This window comes from Globicephala melas, chromosome 2, assembly GCF_963455315.2.
Source record: "Globicephala melas chromosome 2, mGloMel1.2, whole genome shotgun sequence".
NCBI lineage: Eukaryota > Metazoa > Chordata > Mammalia > Artiodactyla > Delphinidae > Globicephala > Globicephala melas.
The window spans coordinates 15,495,172-15,520,160 of NC_083315.2; the positions used below are offsets into that span (position 1 = coordinate 15,495,172).

At 34.6% G+C, this 24,989-nt stretch overlaps 1 protein-coding gene across 1 annotated transcript in view; it reads right to left on the reverse strand.

Moving 5' to 3' along the window:
- MALRD1 (MAM and LDL receptor class A domain containing 1) overlaps positions 1-24,989 on the reverse strand; it is a 584,500-nt gene that overhangs the window by 324,537 nt on the left and 234,974 nt on the right. Inside the window, exons 24-27 of the mRNA XM_060293508.1 lie at positions 24,863-24,973; positions 20,936-21,149; positions 7,780-8,027; positions 3,928-4,219 (exon numbers count right to left, since the gene is read on the reverse strand). Coding sequence (XP_060149491.1) covers positions 3,928-4,219; positions 7,780-8,027; positions 20,936-21,149; positions 24,863-24,973 — 865 coding nt within the window. The remainder of the gene's footprint in view (positions 1-3,927; positions 4,220-7,779; positions 8,028-20,935; positions 21,150-24,862; positions 24,974-24,989) is intronic.

The window sequence follows — 24,989 nt, forward strand, 5'->3', positions numbered from 1 at the left end:
ACATTTAGAGAAGAGCTAACACCTCTCCTTCTCAAACTCTTCCAAAATATAGCAGAGGGAGGAACACTCCCAAACTCATTCTATGAGGCAACCATCACTCTGATACCAAAACCAGACTAAGATGTCACAATGAAAGAAAACTACAGGCCAATATCACTGAAGAACATACATGCAAAAATCCTCAACAAAATACTAGCAAGCAGAATCCAACAGCACATTAAAAGGATCATACACCATGATCAAGTGGGCTTATCCCAGGAATGCAAGGATTCTTCAATATACTCAAATCAATGAATGCGATATACTATATTAACAAATAGAAGGCTAAAAACCATATGATAATCTCAATAGATGCAGAAAAAGCTTTCGACAAAGATCAACACCCGTTTATGATAAAAAGTTTCTAGAAAGTAGGCACAGAGGGAACTTACCTCAACATAATAAAGGCCATATATGACAAACCCACAGCCAACATCATTCGCAATGGTGAAAAACCGAAGCCATTTCCTCTAAGATCAGAAACAAGACAAGATTGCCCGCTCTCAACACTATTATTCAACATAGTTTTGCAAGTTTTAGCAACAACAATCAGAAGAGAAAAAGAAATAAAAGGAATCCAAATTGTAAAAGAAGTTATACTGTCACTGTTTGCAGATGATATGATACTATACATAGAGAATCCTAAAGACACCACCAGAAAACTACTAGAGCTAATCAATGAATTTGGTAGAGTAGCAGGATACAAAATTAATGCACAGAAATCTCTTGCATTCCTATACACTAATGATGAAAAATCTGAAACAGAAATTAAGTAAACGCTCCCATTTACCACTGCAACAAAAAGAGTAAAATACCTAGGAGTAAACCTACTTAAGGAGAAAAAAGACCTATATGTATACAGAAAACTATAAGACACTGATGAAAGAAATTAAAGATGATACAAACAGAGGGAGAGATATACCATGTTCTTGGATTGGCAGAATCAACACTATGAAAATGACTATACTACCCAAAGCAATCTACAGATTCAGCACAATCCTTACCAATGGCATTTTTCACAGAACTAAAACAAAATCTTTCACAATTTGTATGGAAACACAAAAGACCCCTAATAGCCAAAGCAATCTTGAAAAAGAAAAATGTAGCTGGAGGTATCAGCCTCCTTGACTTCAAGCTCTACTACAAAGCTACAGTAATCAAGACAGTATGGTACTGGCACAAAAACAGAAATATAGATCAGTGGAACAGGATAGAAAGCCCAGAGATAAACCCATGCACATATGGTCACCTTATCTTTGATAAAGGAGGCAAGAGTATATACAATGGAGAAAAGACAGCCTCTTCAATAAGTGGTGCTGGGAAAACTGGACAGCTACATGTGAAAGAATGAAATTAGAACACTTCCTAACACCATACACAAAAATAAACTCAAAATGGATTAAAGACCTAAATGTAAGGCCATACACTATCAAACTCTTAGAGGAAAACATAGGCAGAACACCCCATGACATAAATCACAGCAAGATCCTTTTCGACCCACATCCTAGAGAAATAGAAATAAATACAAAAATAAACAAATGGGACCTAATGAAACTTAAAAGCTTTTGCACAGCAAAGGAAACCATAAACAAGATGAAAAGACAACCCTCAGAATGGGAGAAAATATTGGCAAATGAAGCAACTGACAAAGGATTAATCTCCAAAATTCACAAGGAGCTCACGTAGCTCAATATCAAAAAACAAACAACCCAATCCAAAAATGGGCAGAACACCTAAATAGACATTTCTCCAAAGAAGATATACAGATTGCCAACAAGTACATGAAAGAATGCTCAACATCATTAATCATTAGAGAAATGCAAATCAATACTACAACAAGGTATCACCTCATACCAGTCAGAATGGCCATCATCAAAATATCTACAAACAGTAAAGGCTGGAGAGGGTGTGGAGAGAAGGGAACCCTCTTGCACTGTTGGTGGGAATGTAAATTGATACAGCTAGTACAGAGAACAGTAAGGAAATTCCTTAAAAACTAAAAATAGAGCTACCATATGACCCAGCAATCCTACTACTGGGCATATACCCTGAGAAAACCATAATTCAAAAAGTGTCATGTACCACAATGTTCATTGCAGCTCTATTTACAATAGCCAGGACATGGAAGCAACCTAGGTGTCCATCGACAGATGAATGGATAAAGAAGATGTGGCACATATATACAATGGAATATTACTCAGCCATAAAAAGAAATGAAATTGAGTTATTTGTAGCGATGCGGATGGACCTAGAGTCTCTCATACAGAGTGAAGTAACTCAGAAAGAGAAAAACAAATACTGTATGCTAACACATATATATGGAGTTTTAAAAAATGGTTCTGATGAACCCAGGGGCAGTTCTGGAATAAAGACACAGATACGGAGACTGGACTTGAGGACACGGGGTGGGGGAAGGTAAGCTGGTACGAAGTGAAAGAGCGACACTGACCTATATACATTACCAAATGTAAAATAGATAACTAGTGGGAAGCAGCTGCATAGCACAGGGAGATCAGTTCAGTGCTTTGTGACCACCTAGAGGGGTGGGATAAGGAGGGTGGGAGGGAGACTCAAAAGGGAGGGGATATGGGGATATACGTTTGCATATAACTGATTCACTTTGTTATACAGCAGAAACTAACACAACATTGTACAGCAATTATACTCCAATAAAGATGTTAAAAAAGAAAAAGAAAGTAGATTAGTCTGAGGTATCTGAAATTCTTTTACATTAAATTCACATAAGTATACTTACCCCTCAACAGAGTCTTGAAATGTTTCTTTTCCTCTGTACTATTCCATATAGTGCTGGAAACATCAGGCAAGGAGCCTGGCTTAACTATGTGTCAATGGGAAAATATTTATCTAGAAACCTACTCTTAACCAAATTAAAACACTCCCTTTAAAATGTATGAGGAAGTTATGGCAGAAATGGCAGTGTTCCCCATTCCACCCACCATGTTAAAAATCAGTACAAACAAATTAGGTCATTCTTCTTAAAGCACTTCTGTTTTTGTTAGTTACAAGATATAATTTATATACAGAATGAATGGCACTTTTATTTTCTACTCCAAACTCATGGTTTAAATATTAATATATGCCATATTATCAACTGATAAAATTTGTTTTTTGCCACACCATGCAGCATGTGGGAGCTTAGTTTCCAGGCCAGGGATTGAACCCATGGCCCCTACATTGAGAGTGCAGAGTCTTAACCACTGGACCTCCAGGGAAGTCCCCAAATTTGTTCTTTTGTCATTGTAACACTATATACTGCATTTTCATCTCATCCTCTAATATTTTATATGAATTAATGCTACTTGCTATTTCCACTTCTTACAATACTGTCACTGTATGTATAATATTGGACATCTACCAATAATCTAATTATTTAGACAAATTACCCCTAAATTTTTAGGTGAATGGATGGACATATTCAATCATCTAAACTATTTAAATATATAAACTCAACATTCAAATGAATAAAGTATTGGTCTAAAAAGAATAAAGTAAATAACATAATCACAGTAACATCTAATTAAAATTGAGTAAGTCTGTTCTTGATGTTCTTATATTGTATTAAGAGTGAATCAATATTTACTAAGAACTGAATTATGAATCAGACTGAAAACAAAGGAGTCTTAGTTTATTGATCTAAGAAGAAATTGACTAAACTAGGAACTGGGGAACGGGTAAATATACCAAAGCTTGGAGAAATGTTGGAAGACAAGTTTATGAGTAAAGCCTTGAAAGATAACATTTTAGGTTCAAAACGATTTTTCTTTATGAAAACAATGATTTACTAGGTGTTTATGTCACTTCTTTTCCATTTCCTTCCTTCCCACCTACCACTCTGCAAAAGCACCACAGAAACAAATTAAAATGTACCTGCTGGAAGAGGCACTTTGAGTTCTTCTTTCATGGAGTGATGGAATGATAGACAGTTCTTTGTAAGCACAATGTCATCCAGTGCAATATCTCCATGGTGGCCTTTCCCAACTCTGCCTTCAAATTTGAGTTGGAAGTCCTCATCACCAGACAGGGATAATTCTTCCCGCTGCCAGAAATTGCCTTGTTCTACAGTGAGGTTAAGTAGGACCTTCGTTTGGTTTGAGACTGACACCTGGATCAAAGTGAGCGCTCCAATGCCATGTCCATACATGTGATAATGAAAAATTATCTGTAACCAAGAATCAGAATATTATATATAATTAGTACAATTAATTTCACCTTATTTTCAATTATATCATATTGTCCTCTCCTTTCTTAACAGATTCCTGAAGGAAAATTAGATCTGTATGTTCTACTGCTCTGTGAGTGCTCTACCAATGAATGAAGTTAGGCCAGCCTTAAATCATATGTTGCAAAACATGGAAAATAGTACAATAAGGATCAAATAGAAACTTAGTTGAAAAATGAGCAGAGTTCACTTCCTTTCTGTGACTTATAAAAGTAGGATTCCTCCACAAACTCTTAAGATCCACTGTCAAAGGAATAAAAATATCATTAAAAAGTGATGTATTATATAGAAAGACTTTTCATGATTAAGAAATATCAGGTACTAAAGAAAATCATTTCTAATCTCATGAAACTTAAATCATTTTCTTCAAAATAGCAGAGTACTTTATTGCTTATTCTACCACATCCTTGCACTTGAAACACATTTTCAGTTCTACAAGATCCTCAGGGCTGTACTATACATAGCAAACCACCAGAATAGCGATTTCTAAATTTTACTTGAAACGCTTTAGAAGAGCAGACTTGAGAGTTGTACCCCCAAGTAAAAATTAATGTAAGTATTTCCAGGGATTAACATTTCAATGTTTCAAAGATGTAGTTTACCAGATTTTTAGTGATTGTTACGCAGATGGAGAAAGTCAGGGGACATTCTAGGAGGAAGAAGAATATGAGTTAGGAACAACAGGGACTGAGAGTGTTTTTAAGCTTTTGTCTTGTCTTTTTTATGAATGAGGGAAAAGAGTAATGGTGGGTGATCTTCACACAGGAAAATCACATTTTGGAAAGACTAGCACTCATGGATATTATATTCTAGAGAAAGAAAAATGAATGTGTTTAAAGGGTAAAGAATGTGATTAGACAATATATGCAATGCATACTTCAAAGAGCACCAAGAAGAGCTAAGCCATGTAAATAACTCTATGCAAATTTCCTAGCTGATGAATAATACCTGAATTTCAGGTATTATTCTATGATCCAAAAATGTTTCTTCTATTGATTAATCCATTACTGTTGGAAAACATGAGCTCTATGACCACTTTGGCTTGTTTGGGGAGGACTGGTCAAACCTGAGTGTCACAAAGTGAGAAAGACAAAGAGTCTGAGGTCAGCCACTTGAGCAGCATCAATAGGCAAGAGAGGAAACTACCCAACAGGCATAGCACGTCTGTCTGGAGCCCTTGCAGTCATAGGTGTGGTCTTCCCAGTATTCTCCCTTGTTTTGTCTTCTTATTTGCACAGAAAGCATAAGCCATATGTTTTATGTCAGAGTAAATACTTCCTTATCTTCTTGAGGCCATTTTCTGAATGATGCCATTGGGTCAACATGCAAACAAGCATCTAAATACTCCATTTCTACAGAGAACACTTGATGACAATGTAACCTAATCACAGGGCAACATGAGTGAATGAAAATCTCTTAAGTATTAAATTCTTCTAAGGAGGCATTTTCACCGGAAATTTCAGTTACTCAGAGTTTTGATCTCTACCCTCATCAATCTATGTCTGCATCCCTTCATACCTCTCAACCATCCCTCAAAAGGAAGAAAAATCTCCAATTCGATTTTTTCTCCCTGAAGTTTTCCACAAGGTCAAGTGACAGAAAGGATTTTCATGAAATTATGGAAGGGCACACTGCTTAGCTGATAAACAAATGTTTATATATGAGAGACCCAATCATTCCCAGCATGACCTTTCCTTACTTCTTTGTATTCAATCTATATCATAAATATTCATAAAATGAACCATTCATCATTAATTTTTTGACATTTCTCCTAGGCATACTTCATTATTCTCACACAGGTGTTTAAAACAGTGGGAACTATAGTGCTGGGACCAGGGAAAAATAGAGATGAATGAGATCCTTAGTAACTACAGTATGAAAAAAAAAATCTTTTGAACATTCTTAGAGGAAGTCTGAAAAGAAAAGCTAGGGAGTCTGTTTTTGATGTCTTTCAAATTACTCAATATTTTCTTGAAAATAAACCCCAGCATACCAGATTTTATATATGTTGAGTCTATATCTATAAATCTATATACCCATATTCTGAAATTTGTAAATTAGTTCTAGTCTTAAAAGCTGATTAAAAATTAAACATGAAATATATACAATTTCAGTTTGACTTTTTTGCTTTTCTAAAACTCAGTGTTTGCCAAACTGATTAAATAAAGTTTAATATAATTGTGTATGATTCATTACATCCATTCTGGACTGCTGAGTTACGTCTTTAAAACTCTGAGAGTGTCACTTTCTTGCAGAAAATCTATGAAATTTGCCTGAAGAGAGAAGAGATATGTGATTATTCCCTGAGAATTAAACTATGAAATCAATTTAAGATGACACAGGAAAGCTCCTAACACAAACTAAAGGTTTAACATGTCTTAAGACTGGGGAAATGGTAGGATGTAAAGGATGGTCAGTATAAAACAGAGGAACAAACATCTGTGATAAGTACAGGTACAGCTGGGGAGCCTTCGAGCAAAGATTTAATATGTCCCCTTCTGGGGTTAGGGCTGTCTATTGAGGAGACAGGTACACAAGAATAATACAATTTGAAGAGAATAAAGGTTTAAATCATGTTATTGTCTCCCAGCCTGTTTCTTTGATTGGCTAGCAACTTTCTGAATATAATTTGTTTTCCTTTCAGTGTTCAGACATTGGGGAATACACCAGTCAGAATACATGTGTTCAGAGCTTATGGAGATTGCATTTCTTGCTGTAAATATAAATAAATGGCAAATGTATTCACGCATTAATCTCTTATAAGCAAGATTCTGTGAAGTCATCTCTGAGTGCTTAATTTATATGTAAAGATAACTTTAGCCCCTAGCCTAGCTGACTCAAATCCTTTGGGGAATAAAAATAGACAATCATGCAAACAATAAATAGTGAAGGTCCTTGCAAATGCATAGTCATCATACGAAGATCCATACAACTCTATTTATACTTTAAACACTCTTATGTTTTCTTCAAATTTCCACAGCATAATGGCCAAACCATTTTTTCTTCCTGCCCCTAGAAATTCTACTTTTTAAAGGGTCAATTTCAGTCTTTCCTTTTCCATGAAGACGTCTTCAACCATTTTATCATGGTGCCAACTATGACGCATATTAGTTCTTGGAAATACTTAACTTTATACTATTTCTCATTGTCCAATTCTCTTTCTTATGGTGAAATTCCCATAATTCCAATAAGTACCAAGTTCCCTGAGTGGACACAACTGATATTTCACTTCTTTTGTTCTACCCGTGGTTATGGATAATAAGCATGACATTTTCCAATGGTTTCCAAAATTCCTTATCTATGGAACTTATCCACAGGATAAATTCTTCCAACAGCTCTAATGGTCCTTCCCTTTCACCCTTACTTCACTTTCTACCTCCCTCACATATTCCAAGTTGAATACGTTCAAACTCATTTGTTGGTCTGGTGCTGGCCGTTTCATTTTCTGTACTTAACTCCATCAGAAGTTGTTCATAATATTTCTGTTTTTTTCCCCATACCTTGCAGTTTTTGCTTCTTCTGCTTATGACTGGGCTTGAAATTCTGGCTGCTCTCATGGGCTGCTGCGGGAACAAGCTCTTTATAAAGATGTAATGACCAGATGAATTTCGCAAGGTGTGATCAGCAGCCGGCTGTGTGCCTGAGGCAGGGATGCCGCTAGCCTTCAGAGTCCAGTCAAAGTCATCATCCTGTTCCTGCTCCCAGGCACAAAGATCAAACTCAAAATCACAGCAGCCACTGGAGGTACCTGGAAAACATTTTCCAATTTATGGTGGAGAGAAAAAGGAAATTAGTAGATAAAGCATGCAATCACAAATTACAGTAATCTTATTAAACACACTCATGTTTCAGGATCTTTGAACTTGCTACTCTCTCTGCCTGGATTCTTTCCCAAATGGCCTGTCCACTCACTTCTATCAGATCTGTATTTGAGCATCACCTTCTCAGTGGGTCCTTATTTATCAGTGTACGTAAAATCTCCTATCCTCAACTCTGTCCTGCTTCACTGTTTATTTTTATTTTGGGCACTTTTCTAACACATTATATGTTTTACCGACTTATTTTTTGTCTTCCCCCACTCCTCACTCATCAGAATGCATGTGTTATGAAGGAGAGAATTTGCTCAGTTTTGTTGTTATATTCCCAGTGCCTGGCAAATAATTGCTCAATTTGCTGAATAAATAAATGAACTTTTAAAAAAGAAAAAAAATACAGTAATCTTATGTAGCTTTTTTTTTTTTTTTTTTTTTGCGGTACGCGGGCCTCTCACTGTTGTGGCCTCTCCCGTTGCAGAGCACAGGCTCCGGACGCGCAGGCTCAGCGGCCATGGCTCACGGGCCTAGCTGCTCCATGGCATGCGAGATCTTCCTGGACCGGGGCACGAACCCGTGTTCCCTGCATCGGCAGGCAGACTCTCAACCACTGCGCCACCAGGGAAGCCCTTATGTAGCTTTTATATATAGAAGGGATAAACAAGGTCCTACTCTATAGCACAGAGAACTATATTCAATATCCTGTGATAAACTATAATGGAAAAGAATATAAAAAAGAATGTATATATATGTATAATGGAATCACTTTGCTGTACAGCAGTAATTAACACAACATTGTAAATCAACAATACTTCAATTAAAAAAATTGAAAAAATTGCAGTAATCCTGCCACATCATGTAATGTTAGAAACCTTACAATATTATCCTGACTGCAACATTAAAATAGAATAGTTTAGTTTGTTACACACAGCTATTTCCATGGCTCATTTAAGTTTGTTTCTTCAATAGTCTGGTCCCTGTGTCAAAATCCATGAGAAAATATTCCAGCATTACACACATTTCCTCCTGCAAACACCTATTTGGTCAATGTAATTTATTTCTTCTCTCTTCTCATCTCTGCTTCTCAGATCTTGGTAGGCAATTTAGGACGTTTATTATTCTGCAACACAGTTTAGCTGGGAAATACTTCCTAAAGCAAAAGTTATTAATCATTGTAATTATTTTTTAAAACATAGACTTATTTTAGAGATAAGAAAATTGTGAAACAGAAAAGGTTAAAACTGTAATGATTTAATTTATTATAATAAGTTGCAGAAATTAAATATATTGAGTTACATTAAATATCAACTATCTCCCAGGTATTTTAAAAATATTTTATTATTAACGTTGCTTAAGTTTTTCTTCCATTTCCAGGATAGTAAGAATTCTAAGTCCAACTATGCCCTTATTGATTTTCTGCTTGCTGGATCTATCCATTTCTGATAGAGGGGTGTGAAAATCTCCAACTATGATAGTGGATTCATCTCTTTTCTTTGCAGTTCTAGAAGTTTTTTATGTCACACAGGTTGACATTCTGTTGTTAGGTACATACACATTAGGGATTGTCATGTCTTCTTAGAAAAGTGACCTCTTTACTGTTGTGTAATGCCCTTATTTATCCCTGATAATGTTCATTGCTTTGAAGTCTGTTCTGTCTGAAATTAAAATAGCTGTTCCTGCTTTCTTTCCATTCATGTAAGCATGGTATATATTTCTGCATACGTTTACCTTTAACCTATAAATATCTTTATATTCAAAGTGGGTTTCTTGTAGACAACATGTAGTTGGGTCCTATTTTCTATTCAATTGTTAATTCAGTTTCTAAATTACATTTGAAACTTCTTTTGAAAATTTACTCTGTCCTAAAATAGACTGTAATTCCTACAGCCTCTTTTAGTTCAGAATGCTAAAGTTCTCCTAAGTATCCTCTCAAAGGACTGGGAAGTAAATCTCACTAAAATAATAATGAACCCCAACTCACCATCTTGTTTATAATCTGAACTCTTATCTTGGTTAAGAATATAAAATGAAGTAACTAATTCAGTTGCCCTTATGTTGGAAAACTTAGCAGCCCATGAGGACCAGATTTCCATATAGACCAGCATCTAGAAAGGCCATTTGTATAGGAAATGATGTGTGTTGCTGAAAAACAGATTTGTTAAAAAAAAATCATACAAATACTGCTATATGAATCTCTATAGTGTAAACCATATTTTTGCTTTTGATATTTACTATAGTTTTGAAGATATATTTCCTTGGAAAGTTTAATTCTAAAATACCAGTGGAGGAAAACACAGCAAGCAGGGCCTAAGTGGTTTGAATTACACATCACTATGGTAAGAGGGAGCAACTTATAATTTCATTTTCTACTATTTCCCACAGGTGCCATGCGAGACAAGTAGCAAATAGTCTTCTGTGCAGATGCCAATTCCTGGCATTTCATGGAGCAATTAATGCCCGTGCCAGACAGGTGTGCCGTCAGGAAGAAAATGATCCCTTCGTCTACAGCTGTATCATCAATCAAACCAGTTTCTCCCTTCCAAATGCTATAATTTTTCCATCGATCAATATCTTTATAAGTATAAAAATGTTTCATTTAAAACAGACATAATTTTGAAAGAACACAACCTAATGCCTTTTAAGATCCTACCATCAAATTTTTAAAAGATATCATTCTATTCATTTATTCATTTCATATAAAATTTTTACTTATTTTTTAAATTGATATATAGTTTCTGTAAAAGAGTGTATAGGTGTAAAATATAGTGATTCACAATTTTTAAGTTATACTCCATTTATAGTTATTATAAAATATTGGCTGGGGCTTCCCTGGTGGCGCAGTGGATTTTTGCTACCACCCTTTGCAATTCCTATCATCTGGAACCTTCTTTACTATTCTTTATTTAACCAACTCCCTATTCATTCTTCATAGATATAATCAACACAAGGCTAACTAAAGAAATAAAAACTAAAGTATTAAAATTCTTAAGATGTGTGAATGTTATCTTATGCAAAAAATGACACAATATTGTGATAATTTACTCATAATTAGAGTACTGTGGTATTTGATGAATATTTAATTCCCATGTTTATGGGAAACTTTGAGAATTTAAACCATCCAATGAGAGGGATACTAGATAATAGAGGCCTTGAACTGTGCATATAAAATGCTACTAAAGGATTCTAAGAATATATATATTGACATCATAACTATGAACATGAGAAAGGGGAATGTGAAAAAACGTGCAGAATCAATGGTACCTGTTTCTAAATCTTAAAGTTGTATTATTATGAAGAACTACAAGTAGTAAGAAATATTATCATCAAAAACTCATACTGAAAAAAGATGGAAATGTAGATTCAATATTAGGAAAATCATTATATCAAGGGGTGCCTGACAGTTGAAAAGGCTTTTTATGTGAGACAGAGTATTCTCTCCTATGAAAGTGTTCAAACAGCAATCAGGTTATTTTTCCTTTCCCACCTCCATTGTCTGCCAGATCAGAGAAGTTACAGAAATGATTCTTTGATTGGTTGGTGACTCAGTTACCAATTCAATCAATAGCAATTCAGTAGATGTGATTCATCAATAAACATGTCTTAGTGGCGTTCTCTCATATATTAATAGACTGTGATAAGTGCTAGGATATAGATAAAAAATTTACGATCAATTGTAACTGAGCAAAAGTGAATCCTTCACAGAAGTCTTAGTGTTAGATCCCTGTTTCAAAGAGCATGGAGTAACTTCTTTTTTTCTCTCCAACTCTATGATTCTTTGATTTTATGGTTCAATAACTTGAACTTTATATCATATTTTGACAAGTTGTTTATATTGTATTTATAAAAAGGTTAGTAGCTAGATCTATTTCTAGATTTTTCTTCTTAATGAATTAGTATTTTCAGTCTCAAATGAATGTCAAAGAAAAGAGAAAACACAGATTACCTATGACAGGAATGAAACGGGATATAATAGACCCTATGGATATTAAAAGGATGATATAAGATTACTATTAATAACTCTAATGCACTAAATTGACAACTTCTATGAAATGGACCTATTCCTTGCAAAGAACAAACACAAAATGATTTGAGCAGCTTTATAACTTTTAAGGAAATGGAACTCATAATTTTAAAATTCCTGAAAAAGAAATATCCAGGCTCCGATAGTCTCATTGGAGATTTCTACCAAAACTTTAAGGCACACAGATCAGAAAGGAAGACATAAAACTGTCCCAATTTTCAGATGACATGGCTGTCAACATAGAAAACCTAAGGAATGTATTATAAAAATTTGAGAATACATGACTCAGCAAGGTTGCAGAACACATGATCTACATATATAATTAATTGTGTTTTTATATATCATCATTGAATATGTAGAAACCAAAATTTAAAATATAATATCATTTATAATCCCTTAAAAAATGAAATACTTAGGTGTAAATCTTATAAAATATGTACAGGACTTGTAAGCCAAAAACTACAAAACACAGGTGAAAAGAAATCAAAGTCTAAACAATGGAGAGACAAACTGCTCATGGATTGGAAGACATCCTATTAAAGATGTTATTTCTCCCAAACTGATATATGTATTTAATAAAATTCTTGTCAAAGTTACATCACTTTTTTGGTAGATATAGCGATGATATTTTTTTAAAGTGAAAGCAAAGCCAAAGGAACCTGAATAACTAAGGCTATATAGTTGAAAAAGAAAAATAAACTAGAAGGACTCTCTCTACCTAATTTTAAGATTTATTATAAAGCTTTAATTTTCAAGACTGTGTGGTACCGATGAAGGAACAGACACTTGGATCAATGGAACAGAACCCAAAACAGCTTCACACAAGCACAACCAACTAACATTTGACAAAGATGCAGATGCAGTTAAATGAAGGGAGGACAGCTTTGTTAACGGTGATGAAGCAACTGGATAACTATTGACCAAAAAAAAAAAAAAAAAATGACCCAAACCTCATAACTTAAACAAAAATTAACAAAATGGAGCATACACTTAAATATAATACTATGCAACTTTTAGAAGGAAAAATAGAAGAAAATCTGGGACCTAGACCTCAGTGAAGTGTTTTTGACCGTGATATCAAAAGCATGATCCCTAAAAGGAATGATCAATAAACTGGACTTCATCAAAATTACTCTTTCCCTGTAAAGAGAATGTTAAGATAATCTAAATCCTATGAGAGAACATTTGTCACTCACACATCTGCCGAAGGACTTATATCTATAATATATGAAGAACTCTCAAAACTCAACAGTTTGAAAACTTCTGATTAGAAAATGGGCAGAAGACATGAAGAAACATTTCACCAAAGAGGATATACAGATAACAAAGAAACACATGATAAGATGTTCAACACCACTAACTATCAGGGAAAACGCAAATTAAGACCCTGACGAGATATTAACCTATACCTATAAGAAGAGCAATAATAAAGATAAAATAGCTACAATACCAAATGCTCACAAGGATGTGGACAAACTGGATCTCTCACACATTGTTGGTGGTAACGTAAAATGGCATAACCGCTCTGGAAAATAGTACTATGGTCTGTTACATCCATGCCATGGAACATGAGTCAGCAATAAAAAGGAACAAATGATTTACACACACATCAACTTGGATGGCTCTCAAGGAGATTATGCTGAATGAAAAAAAGACAGTCTCAAAAGGTCACAAACTGCATTTACATATTTATATAACTTTCTCAATATTACGAACTATAGGGATGGAGAACAAAATAGTGGTTTCCCAAGGTTAGGGATGGTGAGAATAAATGTAATTATAAAGGAATAGCTCAGGGGAGATTTTGGTGGAGACAGGATATTTGATTGTAGTGTGATGATTACATGAGTTTTCACATATAATAAAATGCCATAGAACTATACACATACATTGAACCATATTGTTTCCTGGTTTTGATATTATACTATACTATAAAATGTAACCACTGAGGGAAGCTACATGAAGGGTACACAGAATTTCTCTGTACTATCTTTGTAACTTCCTATGAACCCACAATTATTTCAAAATTCAAAAAATTAATGTCATGTGCCAATTATTATTCGGTGACATCATCAGGAAATTGTGATACAGTGATTTCCTTTGTATTGCCTTATTCTATGAAGTAATAATAAATTCTGTAAATAATACTTTCCAAACTGTTTCACAGAACAATTGTTCTATAAGGAGTATACTTAATTCCATGTAAAAAAAAGAGTTTCTGGGTAATTTGGAAAAATCCTATTTATAATACCAGGTTTTCAAAAATTGTCATAATTTTTTCTTCAGTGATGACTACCTGATTTCATAATTCTGAAAATATTACCCTAATGCGTGTCACTTTACAACACTGAGTTCATGAGAAAGGGATCAGTGTTGATAATCTTGGAAAGACAGTGAAAGCTTTCTAAACCTCAGTCACTAGGCTACAGCCTGCAAATAATGAATTCCTGACGCTTAAGACAGCAGATCCTTCACAGGAAGCCTGGTTTATTAACCTTATGATACCTGACCTACTTTTGAACATAATCTCCCAAAGAAAACAAAAGCTATTCATAGTGCATGATTAATAAAGTCTCTGAAAATACACTAGCTGTTTTCAAGGTGATGTAAAAATCCATGTTGGGATTAGTATTTAAATACCCTAACTAAATTACTTTTCCCTCACCCATCCAAAAGTGCTTTGTACTTATTCTAACTCCCATTCGCAAGGTGAATGTTTATGTACCTATTTCTCTAGCTAGACAAGAAGCTCCACAATTCTTCAGGTAATATCTTATTTTTCTTTGTTTTTGCTCCAGGGCCACTTATATTAGAGATGCCCAATGTTTAACCAAATAAATAAATGTCCAGTATGCAAGGCTAGGCCAGGATGGTGTACACTGGTGCCAGTAGAGTCCCACAGAGGCACTCTACACCTTTAAATTCATTTTTTGCCACAACTGAGCACAAATTCTGATATGCTAAAAAATTTTAGATGGAGCACTGGATATGGTGTAGAAGTAACAGCTATAATATAACCTTGCTGTGAGTAAAAAGTCACATATATATCATAGCATCAAACAATAGCCCCTTCGCCCCCCAAAATTCATCAGTTTACTTGAAACAGAGAAAATTCTGCTATAACAAATGAGAAAGGGTAGTCATGATGTAAATGAGTCAACTCAAATATGTCCTGAAGGATAACTATTTAGGGGAATTACAGTTATACATTCATAGAAATCAAAGGAAATTGTTAGTGATGTGGTGATAATATAGAAAGGACCGTGTTTTAACTATTGCTGACTTTTTAAATGTTTTTGAATTTTTTAAAAATTCATTCAAATACATCAAATATCACTTGGCTCAAATCCATTATTTGTTCCATCTTTTTTGTTTGTTTGTTTTTTAACATCTTTATTGGAGTATAATTGCTTTACAATGTTGTGTTAGTTTCTGCTGTATAACAAAGTGAATCAGCTATATGTATGCATATATCCCCATATCCCCTTCTATCTTTACTTAAATGTCAATTTCTCAGTGAGAACTTTTCCGATGGCCCTATTTAAAACTATAACCACCACTCCAAGCATCTTCTTTCTCACTTTTCCCTATTTTACTTTTTGCCAGAGCACTTGTCATTATGAAATATGCTGTGTTATTTTACTTACTCTGTTTTGTCTGTGTCCCCTTCCACTACCACCAAACATAAAGCAAGCTCCATGAGAGCAGGAAATTTGTCTGTACTGTTCACAGCATTATTCTTAGTAACTAGAACCCTCGCACATAGTAGATGCTCAGTAAATATTTGCTGAATAAATGCATGAACGTTCATTCTTTAAAACTTCTTAAAATCGCCAATAAATTATATCAGGCAATTAAATACATACGTAGGCATTAAATCTTGACTTAACTATAAATGGTTCAATTAAATTCATTAAGAAAATATACACAGAATCATTTTTAATACTTAAAAAGCTAATTATTGCCCCTATTAAAATCCTGATATATTTGTATATGTCAATAAGGAAACAAAGAATAAAATAATAGCTCTTCCTTCTCACCAGAAAACTTTTTCAAATGTTTGTATTGTTTAGATGAGTGCCTCTCAAATTTTAGTGCACATATACTTGTTAAAATGCAGTTTACGATTAAGTCTGGGGTGGGGCCTGACTTCCGACAAAAATGCTGTTTGTCTCTAGACCAAGATTTGAGTAACTGAGTTTAGATAACTTTTCAGCAGTGTTAAATTGCACATTGATGTAACATTAAAAAATGATATTTTTAGAAACATTCATCCAATAGGAAAAAATGTGTTTAAAAATATTTGTAATGACTTTAGCAAGGTTACTATAAGTAACTGAGTATAAGAGTTTGATTTATTGTTAATCACGTGCTCTTTCACCAAGAGGGAACCCTAACGTAAACTATGGACTGGTGATAATGACATCTCCCGTGTAACAAATCACCACTCTGGTGGGGGACATGATAGTCTGGGGGGGGCGCGGCTGTGCATGTATGGGGATTAAGTTTTGCTGTGAACCTACAACTCCTTTAAAAAATAAATTCTATTGAAAAATTTAAAAGGCAGCCTCCAGAATGAGAGAAGATATTTGCAAATCATACATATGATAAGGGCTTAATATCCAGAATATATAAATAACTCTTACAACTCTACAATAAAAAACACACAATTCTGTAAAGAAAAGCACAAAGTACTTTGACAGTTCTCCAAAGAACATACACAAATGGCCAATAAGCACAAGAAAAGATGATTAACGTTGTAGTCATTAGGGAAGGACAAATCAAAACCACAATGAGATTCTACTTCATACACACTAAGATGGCTATAATTTAAAAAAAAAAAAAAAAGAAAAGAAAACAACAAGTATTGGCTAAGTCCCAGATCTCCTTCAAGAATCTGCCCAGGAGGGGGAATTAGATGAAGGGAGTCCAAAGGTACACACTTCCAGTTACAAGATAAATAAGTACTAGGGCTGTAATGTACAACACGATGACTATAGTTAGCACTGTTGTATGGTATATTTGAAAGAGATTAGATCCTAAGAGTCCTCATTTCAAGGGAAAAAACATTTTTTTCCTCTTTTTATTTTTTTGTACCTATATGAGAAAATGGATGTCAATGGATTACCACTAAACTTACTGTGGTAATCATTTCACAATATAAATAAGTCACAATGATGTATACCTTAAACTTATACAGGGCTGTATGTTAATCATATCTCAGTAAAACTGGGGGGGGGAATAAATAAGTAAAATGAAAAAAATTGTTTAAATATCTTTCATCAGGCCTATCCTCATCAAGCTCCCTAACATTGCTATTTTCTCTCTCTCCATTTTTCATCTCCTTTAATTTACTCTATATTTTCTCATAGAAAATGTATCACTTATCAACTTCTGACAAACTCTGTAATATACATACACACACACATGGATATTCTGTGTGTGTGTGTGTATGTGTGTGTGTGTGTGTGTGTGTGTAGAAGAAGAGAGAATATTTTCTGTTTAACACAGGGGAATGGGTAATATGATTTTTGTCTGTTTCATTTATGGATGTACACTAGATGTCTCAAACACTGCTTGACATATACCTTTTCAGTAAATATATGTTAAATTAATTCGATATTTTGTCTTCTCGATTTCTCTTGATCATTCTTGACAGCGTCTTGAAAATGTTATCAGTCTTTCCAAATCCTCTCTCTCTGACATTTGTGTTCTATTCTATTAATCTGTATTATTAGCTAATTACTTTCTTTGGTAAGGATTTAAGCATATAAATTTTTCACTAAGCATTTTCTTAACTAAATACCACAGGTTTTTTAATGCACTATTATTATTATTATTTATTTAAAACATTTTCTAATTTTACTGTAATTTTTTTGGTGGGGAGATGGGTTATCAAATGTGTCTTCTAACTAACAGGGAATTTTCTAGCTTTTGTCTTACAACTGATTTCCAGCCTAATTCAAAAGATGTAATCCATTTCACTTTAATCCATTTAAAATTACTGAAGTTTGCTTAGTGCTTAATAACATATATTCTGTGTGTACTTGAAATAGATGTCTGCAGTTGGGAAATACAGTATTACATGTGCCCATTAGGTTCCGATTACTTACTAATTATTCTGGTCAAATATCCTGCATCCTTACTAATCACAGTGCAGAATTAAATTATTTTGAGCATGCCTGAGATACTCTTGTGTATCACCAATAAATATGCTAATTGGAAAGTACAGAGAAACAAAAATATGATTGTTTGCCAAAGGAGCCTCTGTACCAATGGCAAAATATGTTCAACTAAAATTTCAGATTTCTCAGATACACCAATCACTTTCTTTTTGACTATGTCCTATATTTTAGATATATTTATATTATAAAGCAAAAAAAGAAACCAGTTAATCTTTCTTCCAAATCTTGCTTTATGAGCCTATATTGGTCTACAGAAAATTAAAGCCACAGGTACTTTTGTTTTATAAAGGATTATTTTCTTTTCCTTTGTCAGAGATAGTCTATGCCTTTACAAAGAGCTCAGCAGTTTCATTCTTTCTTCTATTCCTAGGTGGTGTATTTATACCAAATGATATTTTAGACGTTTTTTTAGAGTTGTGATGCATGTTCAGCCTTTACTTAGACTTCTCACCAAAAAAAAAAAAAAAAAAAAAAAACAACCCAAAACAAACCAAAATAACCTCACACAAGTTCCAAAGATCATGAAACCTAAGCCTAAATTCTTGGTTGGTTGTCAGCCAAACTTCTGAGATCAGTTGCTATGGTGATTTTTTTTTTTAAGTTTTTCTTCCTATTCTTCTGGGTCTAATTAAGAATCAAAGTTTATAGTATATGCAGGAAAAATAACAGCACTCATATTTCATATAGCAGGTTCTAGCCACTCTATAATTAAAACATTTAAAACCATTAACGTAGGAATACAATTGAATTTTTAAATACATAATAAAATAAGCAGTGTTATATAAAAAGAAATTATATTCATGTAATAAGAACCAATATCAAAATGTGGGTTACTTTTAAGGTTTGTTCCAACTTTTTGGTTGTTTATTTGTTCTAAGGAGCTGAAAAAATTTTCTTCTCCTTATATAATATCTGGAACTAATTCATCTCTCTTGCTCCAGTATTACTGATATCACAGCCCCATTCAAATGTTACAGTGATTTGGCAATCAGTTCACCAGAAAGCACCTTCTGATAAAACTTTCCCTCCAAGGGCTTGTAATTACTTTTGTCTTTATTTTCCATACAAAAGAACCACCAAGACAATAAATTTCAGTACATTTCTCTGACCCTCTTAGTATATCAGTATACCCTCCCAAACACAGATAGAGGATTCCTAGAAATATTTGCAAAGTTATTATCTAAGTACAAAGAGTTCAAGGAAAATTTAGCCAGAAATAAAATACTTTAAACACTGAAAACATTGCATTAAATCATATCTTGGGAAAGAGATAAGTTGGCAACATGACAAATAAAATTCAAAAGCATAGTATCTGTTCTGTTCGACTGATTAGCTAATAGATTTGTGACTCAAATGAAAATGGCAATGAAGAAAATGTAAAAGCATTTGATGCAGAAAATAACAAAAAACGCAGCAAAAATATTCATAAGATAAAGGTAAAAATTAATACAGAATACAAGATTAGCCAAACAGTTTTGCTTGGTTCATATAATAGTAATAATTGATATTATAAGATATAATCCACACTTGAAGAAACAAACAGTTATTGGATATACACAGGATTTCTACATCCACAACTTTTTTGCTTTTCCTAAGATTCAGTTGTACACAGAAGTGGTATGGTGGCTTGGGCAAAGCAGTGAATCATAAATCAAAGTACCTGGAAACTAGGATCAACTCTGTCAGTACCAGTTTTATGAAATTTGACCAAATCTTAGCCACTCTTGTTCAGCAGCTTTATCCATGGAATGCACTAATAATATCTGTCCCACTTACTCGTCGGGTTTCTGTGAAGATCAAGTGGAGATCAGTAGATAGAAGGGCTTTGAAAGTTAAAAGTTCTATGTAAATGTGAGCTCTTAATATACTGACGTTGTTCTTGTGATTCCAGATTTGGTTTCAAGAGGCAAAAAAGAGATCAAACTGTAGTACGCTAGCTCAGAAATTATTATTGGTAATAGTGGAATAATTTGTCAACCTTAATTCTGACAATTTGCATTCACTTCATTTGCAGTGAAATGAGGCAACCGTGCACTGTGTTCCATGATTTTACAGGCTTCCCTGAATGAGCACATATGGCCCATTTAGCTAAGGATATTTTAATAGGTGTCATTTATTATGAGTTGATCTCTTGTAACAATATTACACAGCTGATATGTGTTTCCCTTAGGAGATCACGTTGCCTATTTTATACATTATCTGGATATTGATTTTTTGTTTTTTTAGCCACTTATCCCAGCTCATAATCGACCCAAGGGAATGACAACTCCCTGAAATCCGTCAAAGCACAAAGGCATGAATTGCCGTTTATGGACGTTTTGCTTGCCTTCTTTCCAAAAATTTATTTCATATGGAAAATACTTGCTTGCATACCGTTTGTCTTTGAAGACACCTGTTTTCCAGTTAATCTCCAATTCTTCACATACAAACAGAAAGCCATTGATTAGTTTTAAATGACTTTCGGTTCTAAATTAAGTACTGAGAGGGAGAAAGGAATGTATTTAAATGGTTAAATCACCTTACCTGCCTTGGCTGCTGAGTTATATATACTCTGTATTTTTCATCGATGAACCCATTGCACAGAGGAAGGTTGTGGGAGACAAAGGCAAAAGTAAGGAGACAGAACACTTCCACTCACCACAGATGAAAGGAGTCTCATCTGAATTATCAGCACAATCGTTCACAAAATCACACAGCTTGTCCCTGGCGATGCAGTGCTTGTTAGCGCATGTGAATTCTTGAGCCGTACACGTTCTGTCTGTGCTAAGCAGGGGGGCACAATCTTGAAAGGAAATATCATCCACTGCCACATCTCCTATGTAACTGATACCACGTTTTGCCCTGAAGACAACCTTTAAAAAAAATAAAGCCAATATCAGTTGACTCGTCCATCAGGAACCCAAAACTTGGGGCAAACAGTAAATACAGTACAGAACATAAGGGCTTGAATCTGATAAAAATGACCCCGTAATCCCTACGATGAAACTGGCCCAGGAAGTTTGAGGGACATCGAAGATCTCTACCACACTCACCAGGTAAGGATGTGGGAGTGGCAACACCATTGTCTCTTGTCTAGATTTTCAGGATACAGGGCCTAAGAAACTGGCAGGAGTCACCTACCACTGCAGCCTCTGCAACTCGCAGACCCAAAACAAAACCTGCTCACTTCTGACAGCCTCATCACACGTGGAAGCAGGTCAACCAGGTGACGGAATGCACCAAGAGACAGAAGATGCAAGCATATCTTTTACTTTATTTCATCCACTTCTTGCCATTCCTCTGATCTGTTCAGCTCAACTATTTGAAATCGAAAATATGTCGAACCTCAAAACTATGAATTTTTTTAATTGGCCGCATCTTTGGACTTGAAATGATTGTGATGTGCCTTTGATTAATGTATGTGATGAATGAAATCCTCCTGTGTGCCACTGCTGGACGGTGAGATCCCACTTCTACAGACTTTGATAGAACTGATGAAACTTAGTCACAGGACTCACTACAGTTTTCAAAGTGAAACTAATTGAGACAGCTTCTATTGAATTTGTCTGCAAGTTAAATATATATTTGTGTGTTAGCATAAGAAATATTCATATATTTTAAAGTAAATTTAGGACAATTAGAGATGCATTAACAAGAAATACCTATTTACTTCCATGATTTTTATACAAAATAGTTATCGTCATCAAACTCCCAAACATCTTTTTACCAAATCTAATCAATTACTTTTCTTGAAAGAAGTAGTTTTTCCTTAAGATGTGTTATGCTTTTATACTATTGTATGAAAACCTAGTTGTTTTCCTTTTAAGATGAGAGAATAGAATAACTGAAAATCATGCCTTTCACATTATTATAAAAAAGCAAATAAATGTACAATTTTTATATAAATTCATGTATCAAATTTACATAAAAGGCATACATTTGTTTTCTTCAGAGAAGATGTGCTAGAAAAGAAAAATAAATTTGTAAGATAGATTAAGAGCTTGGATGTGATTAAGACGAGGTGAAACTAGAAAGAATAATGACTACAACTCTTTTATAAGAAAATTGAGCCCAACAAAAACATGGATACACAAATTGAAAAAGGTACTGTATTATCTGGATATATCTGAACATTTAATTTAAATCTGTGAGACAATGCTCTGTGATTAAGAAATCAGATAATCCAATGCCACACGATGTTGGTTAAGATTCCACAGACTTTAATACTGAATGTGATTAAACTTTTTTTCAAGAGCAATTATGATATATTTTTTTCTGGTAAAATAAAAGCTGGGTCAATCATTTTGTAAAATTTAGGAAGCAATAGAGCATAGCATTTGTATTATGGACTTGTAGATGACCTGCCTGTGTTTAAAGCGTATCACTGCCATTGTAGTTATATAAGTAGGGCAAGTTATCCAAGTTCTAGGTATTTCTGTGCCTAATCTATAAAATGCAGGTAATAAAGGTAGGTACCTCATACAGTTACAGGAGTAAATTTTTTGTTCATAGAACAGAACTTAGCACTTAGTAAGTGCCAGGTATGTGATTGCTCTAGTTATAAAAATTATTATAATTAAATGCTATGCTTAAATTGGGGGTTCCCAAATATAACTGTGAAAACTACCCAATGCTGTATGCTTTTACTCAAGGGTTAAAGGCGCTCATGTTTCTGAGGCTAAAGGGACTGATACTGTAAAAATGGAAGAAGCATGGATAGTATGTGCGTCTCACTACTATTTCTCCAGTGCATAGTAAGGTGCTTGCACATAGTAGGTTCTTGGTATGTTTTTACTGAAGGAATGAATCACATTAAACATCAAATATTCAGAAACCATTAATATTTCATTTTAAGATTCAAACAACATGGGCATATTTCTCTTCAAATTTCAATGTGAAAAATGAAATTTCAGAAAGACTAAATCAATAATTGATTCCACTGCTTAAATCCCTCTTAATGTTTTTTTTGTTTGTTTGTTTTTGTTTTGTTTTGTTTTGTTTTTTGCGGTACACGGGCCTCTCACTGTTGTAGCCTCTCCCGTTGCGGAGCACAGGCTCCAGATGCGCAGGCTCAGCGGCCATGGCTCACGGACCCAGCCGCTCCGCGGCATGTGGGATCCTTCCGGACCGGGGCACGAACCCATGTCCCCTGCATCGGCAGGCAGACTGTCAACCACTGCGCCACCAGGGAAGCCCTTAATGTTGCTCTGAACATGATTTTACCACGCAAATATTCTACTTGCGCAGACTAGTTAAGAATTCACTGCCTGAAGTGGAAGCCGATGCCCGGCAGCAGCACAGCCTTCTGCATGTTCTTGCGGATGATTCTTCTTGCCTCAGTTAAAAGGTCTTGGAGGTTAAACAGGTGGAATCCTCTTAATGATAAATTTCATACTGTGCAAGGCCACTAAACTGCTGTCTAGTCTTTTCTTCTTCAGGTTGAACTTACTTCTTATCCATTTCCTAAATTATCTACAAATGACCCATAAGAAAACTGGGTCCCAGCAAGAGGTCAAAAATATATGGGATTTATTATAGCTAACATTCTAAGAAATTGGGGATAATGTTGTATCAATGCCTTTAAACAGCTGTATCTAGCCTGTGCTTCCAGTGGAGTTGAAAGGGGCTGGTCTATCAGATATGGCATGTGATTGTAGATACAGTTACTGAATATTCACAGCTGAGTTGGTTACTCTCGCTACATATTGCATTTCCAGTCCTCTGTATAATTAGCAAAGATATTATAGCTTGTATCTATAGATAAGTGGCTCTAAATTCAAGGAATTAAGCCCTGTGCAGTTATGACTAAGAAAAAATGTTCTCTGACATAAATGGCTCTGGATTCCCACTCTCCCTTATCTAATCTTAAATCTTAATAGCTAAGTTTTACCTTCCAATAAACAACCCTTCTGTCAAAAACAAAACAAAACAAAACAAGCAAAAACTCCAAAAGCAAAACACACACACACCCATGGAGCTCCTGTTTTCCTGATAATCCATAAAAAAATAAAATTCACACTAAATATCCTGGCATATAATTACTTTCAGTTTAAACCTTTTATTCTATGTATTACTTGTTCTTTCCCTTTATTTTTGGGTCTTATCCTCCTAATATTATTGTAATCTACATGAAGACAAATACAGCATCACCCAATTTTGTGCCTCTGAAAATATTTTTCAGTCTAGTAAATCTATTTCCTCTAATAAGGTTCAACAATATAGTATGCTTTCAAAGGTCTCTTTAATTGGGTTTGAAATAAACTAATGTAATTACTCTGCAGTCTCTGAGAATATATTTGCAAAATAGTGGGAGGTGTTCTTAACATGTAGGAGCCTGATTGTGGAGGCAGGAGATGGTTGTCACTAAAATGAGATGTTCCTAGAAAAATGGTTGCCTCTTTGGGAAAAAAAATTAGGGCATTTCAGAACCGCAAATTCCTTATGGAAAATGCTGTATGGAGTGGTGAGCGTTCATACAGTACATCAGAAAGGGAAAGAGAGACAAGAAGACAAGGGGTAGAGGAAATAAATTAAAATTAAAGAATCAACAAAACTCAATCATCACCTAAATACTTGGATTACAAACCTGTATATGCGAATGAACGCCTAAAAACACCTCTATTTTTTTCCACTGTGCACCTTGCTGTCCGCTTTGAGCCCACAGTTTAGAAGTAACATTGTCTATCTTGCTGAGTACCTGCAGAGATAAATCA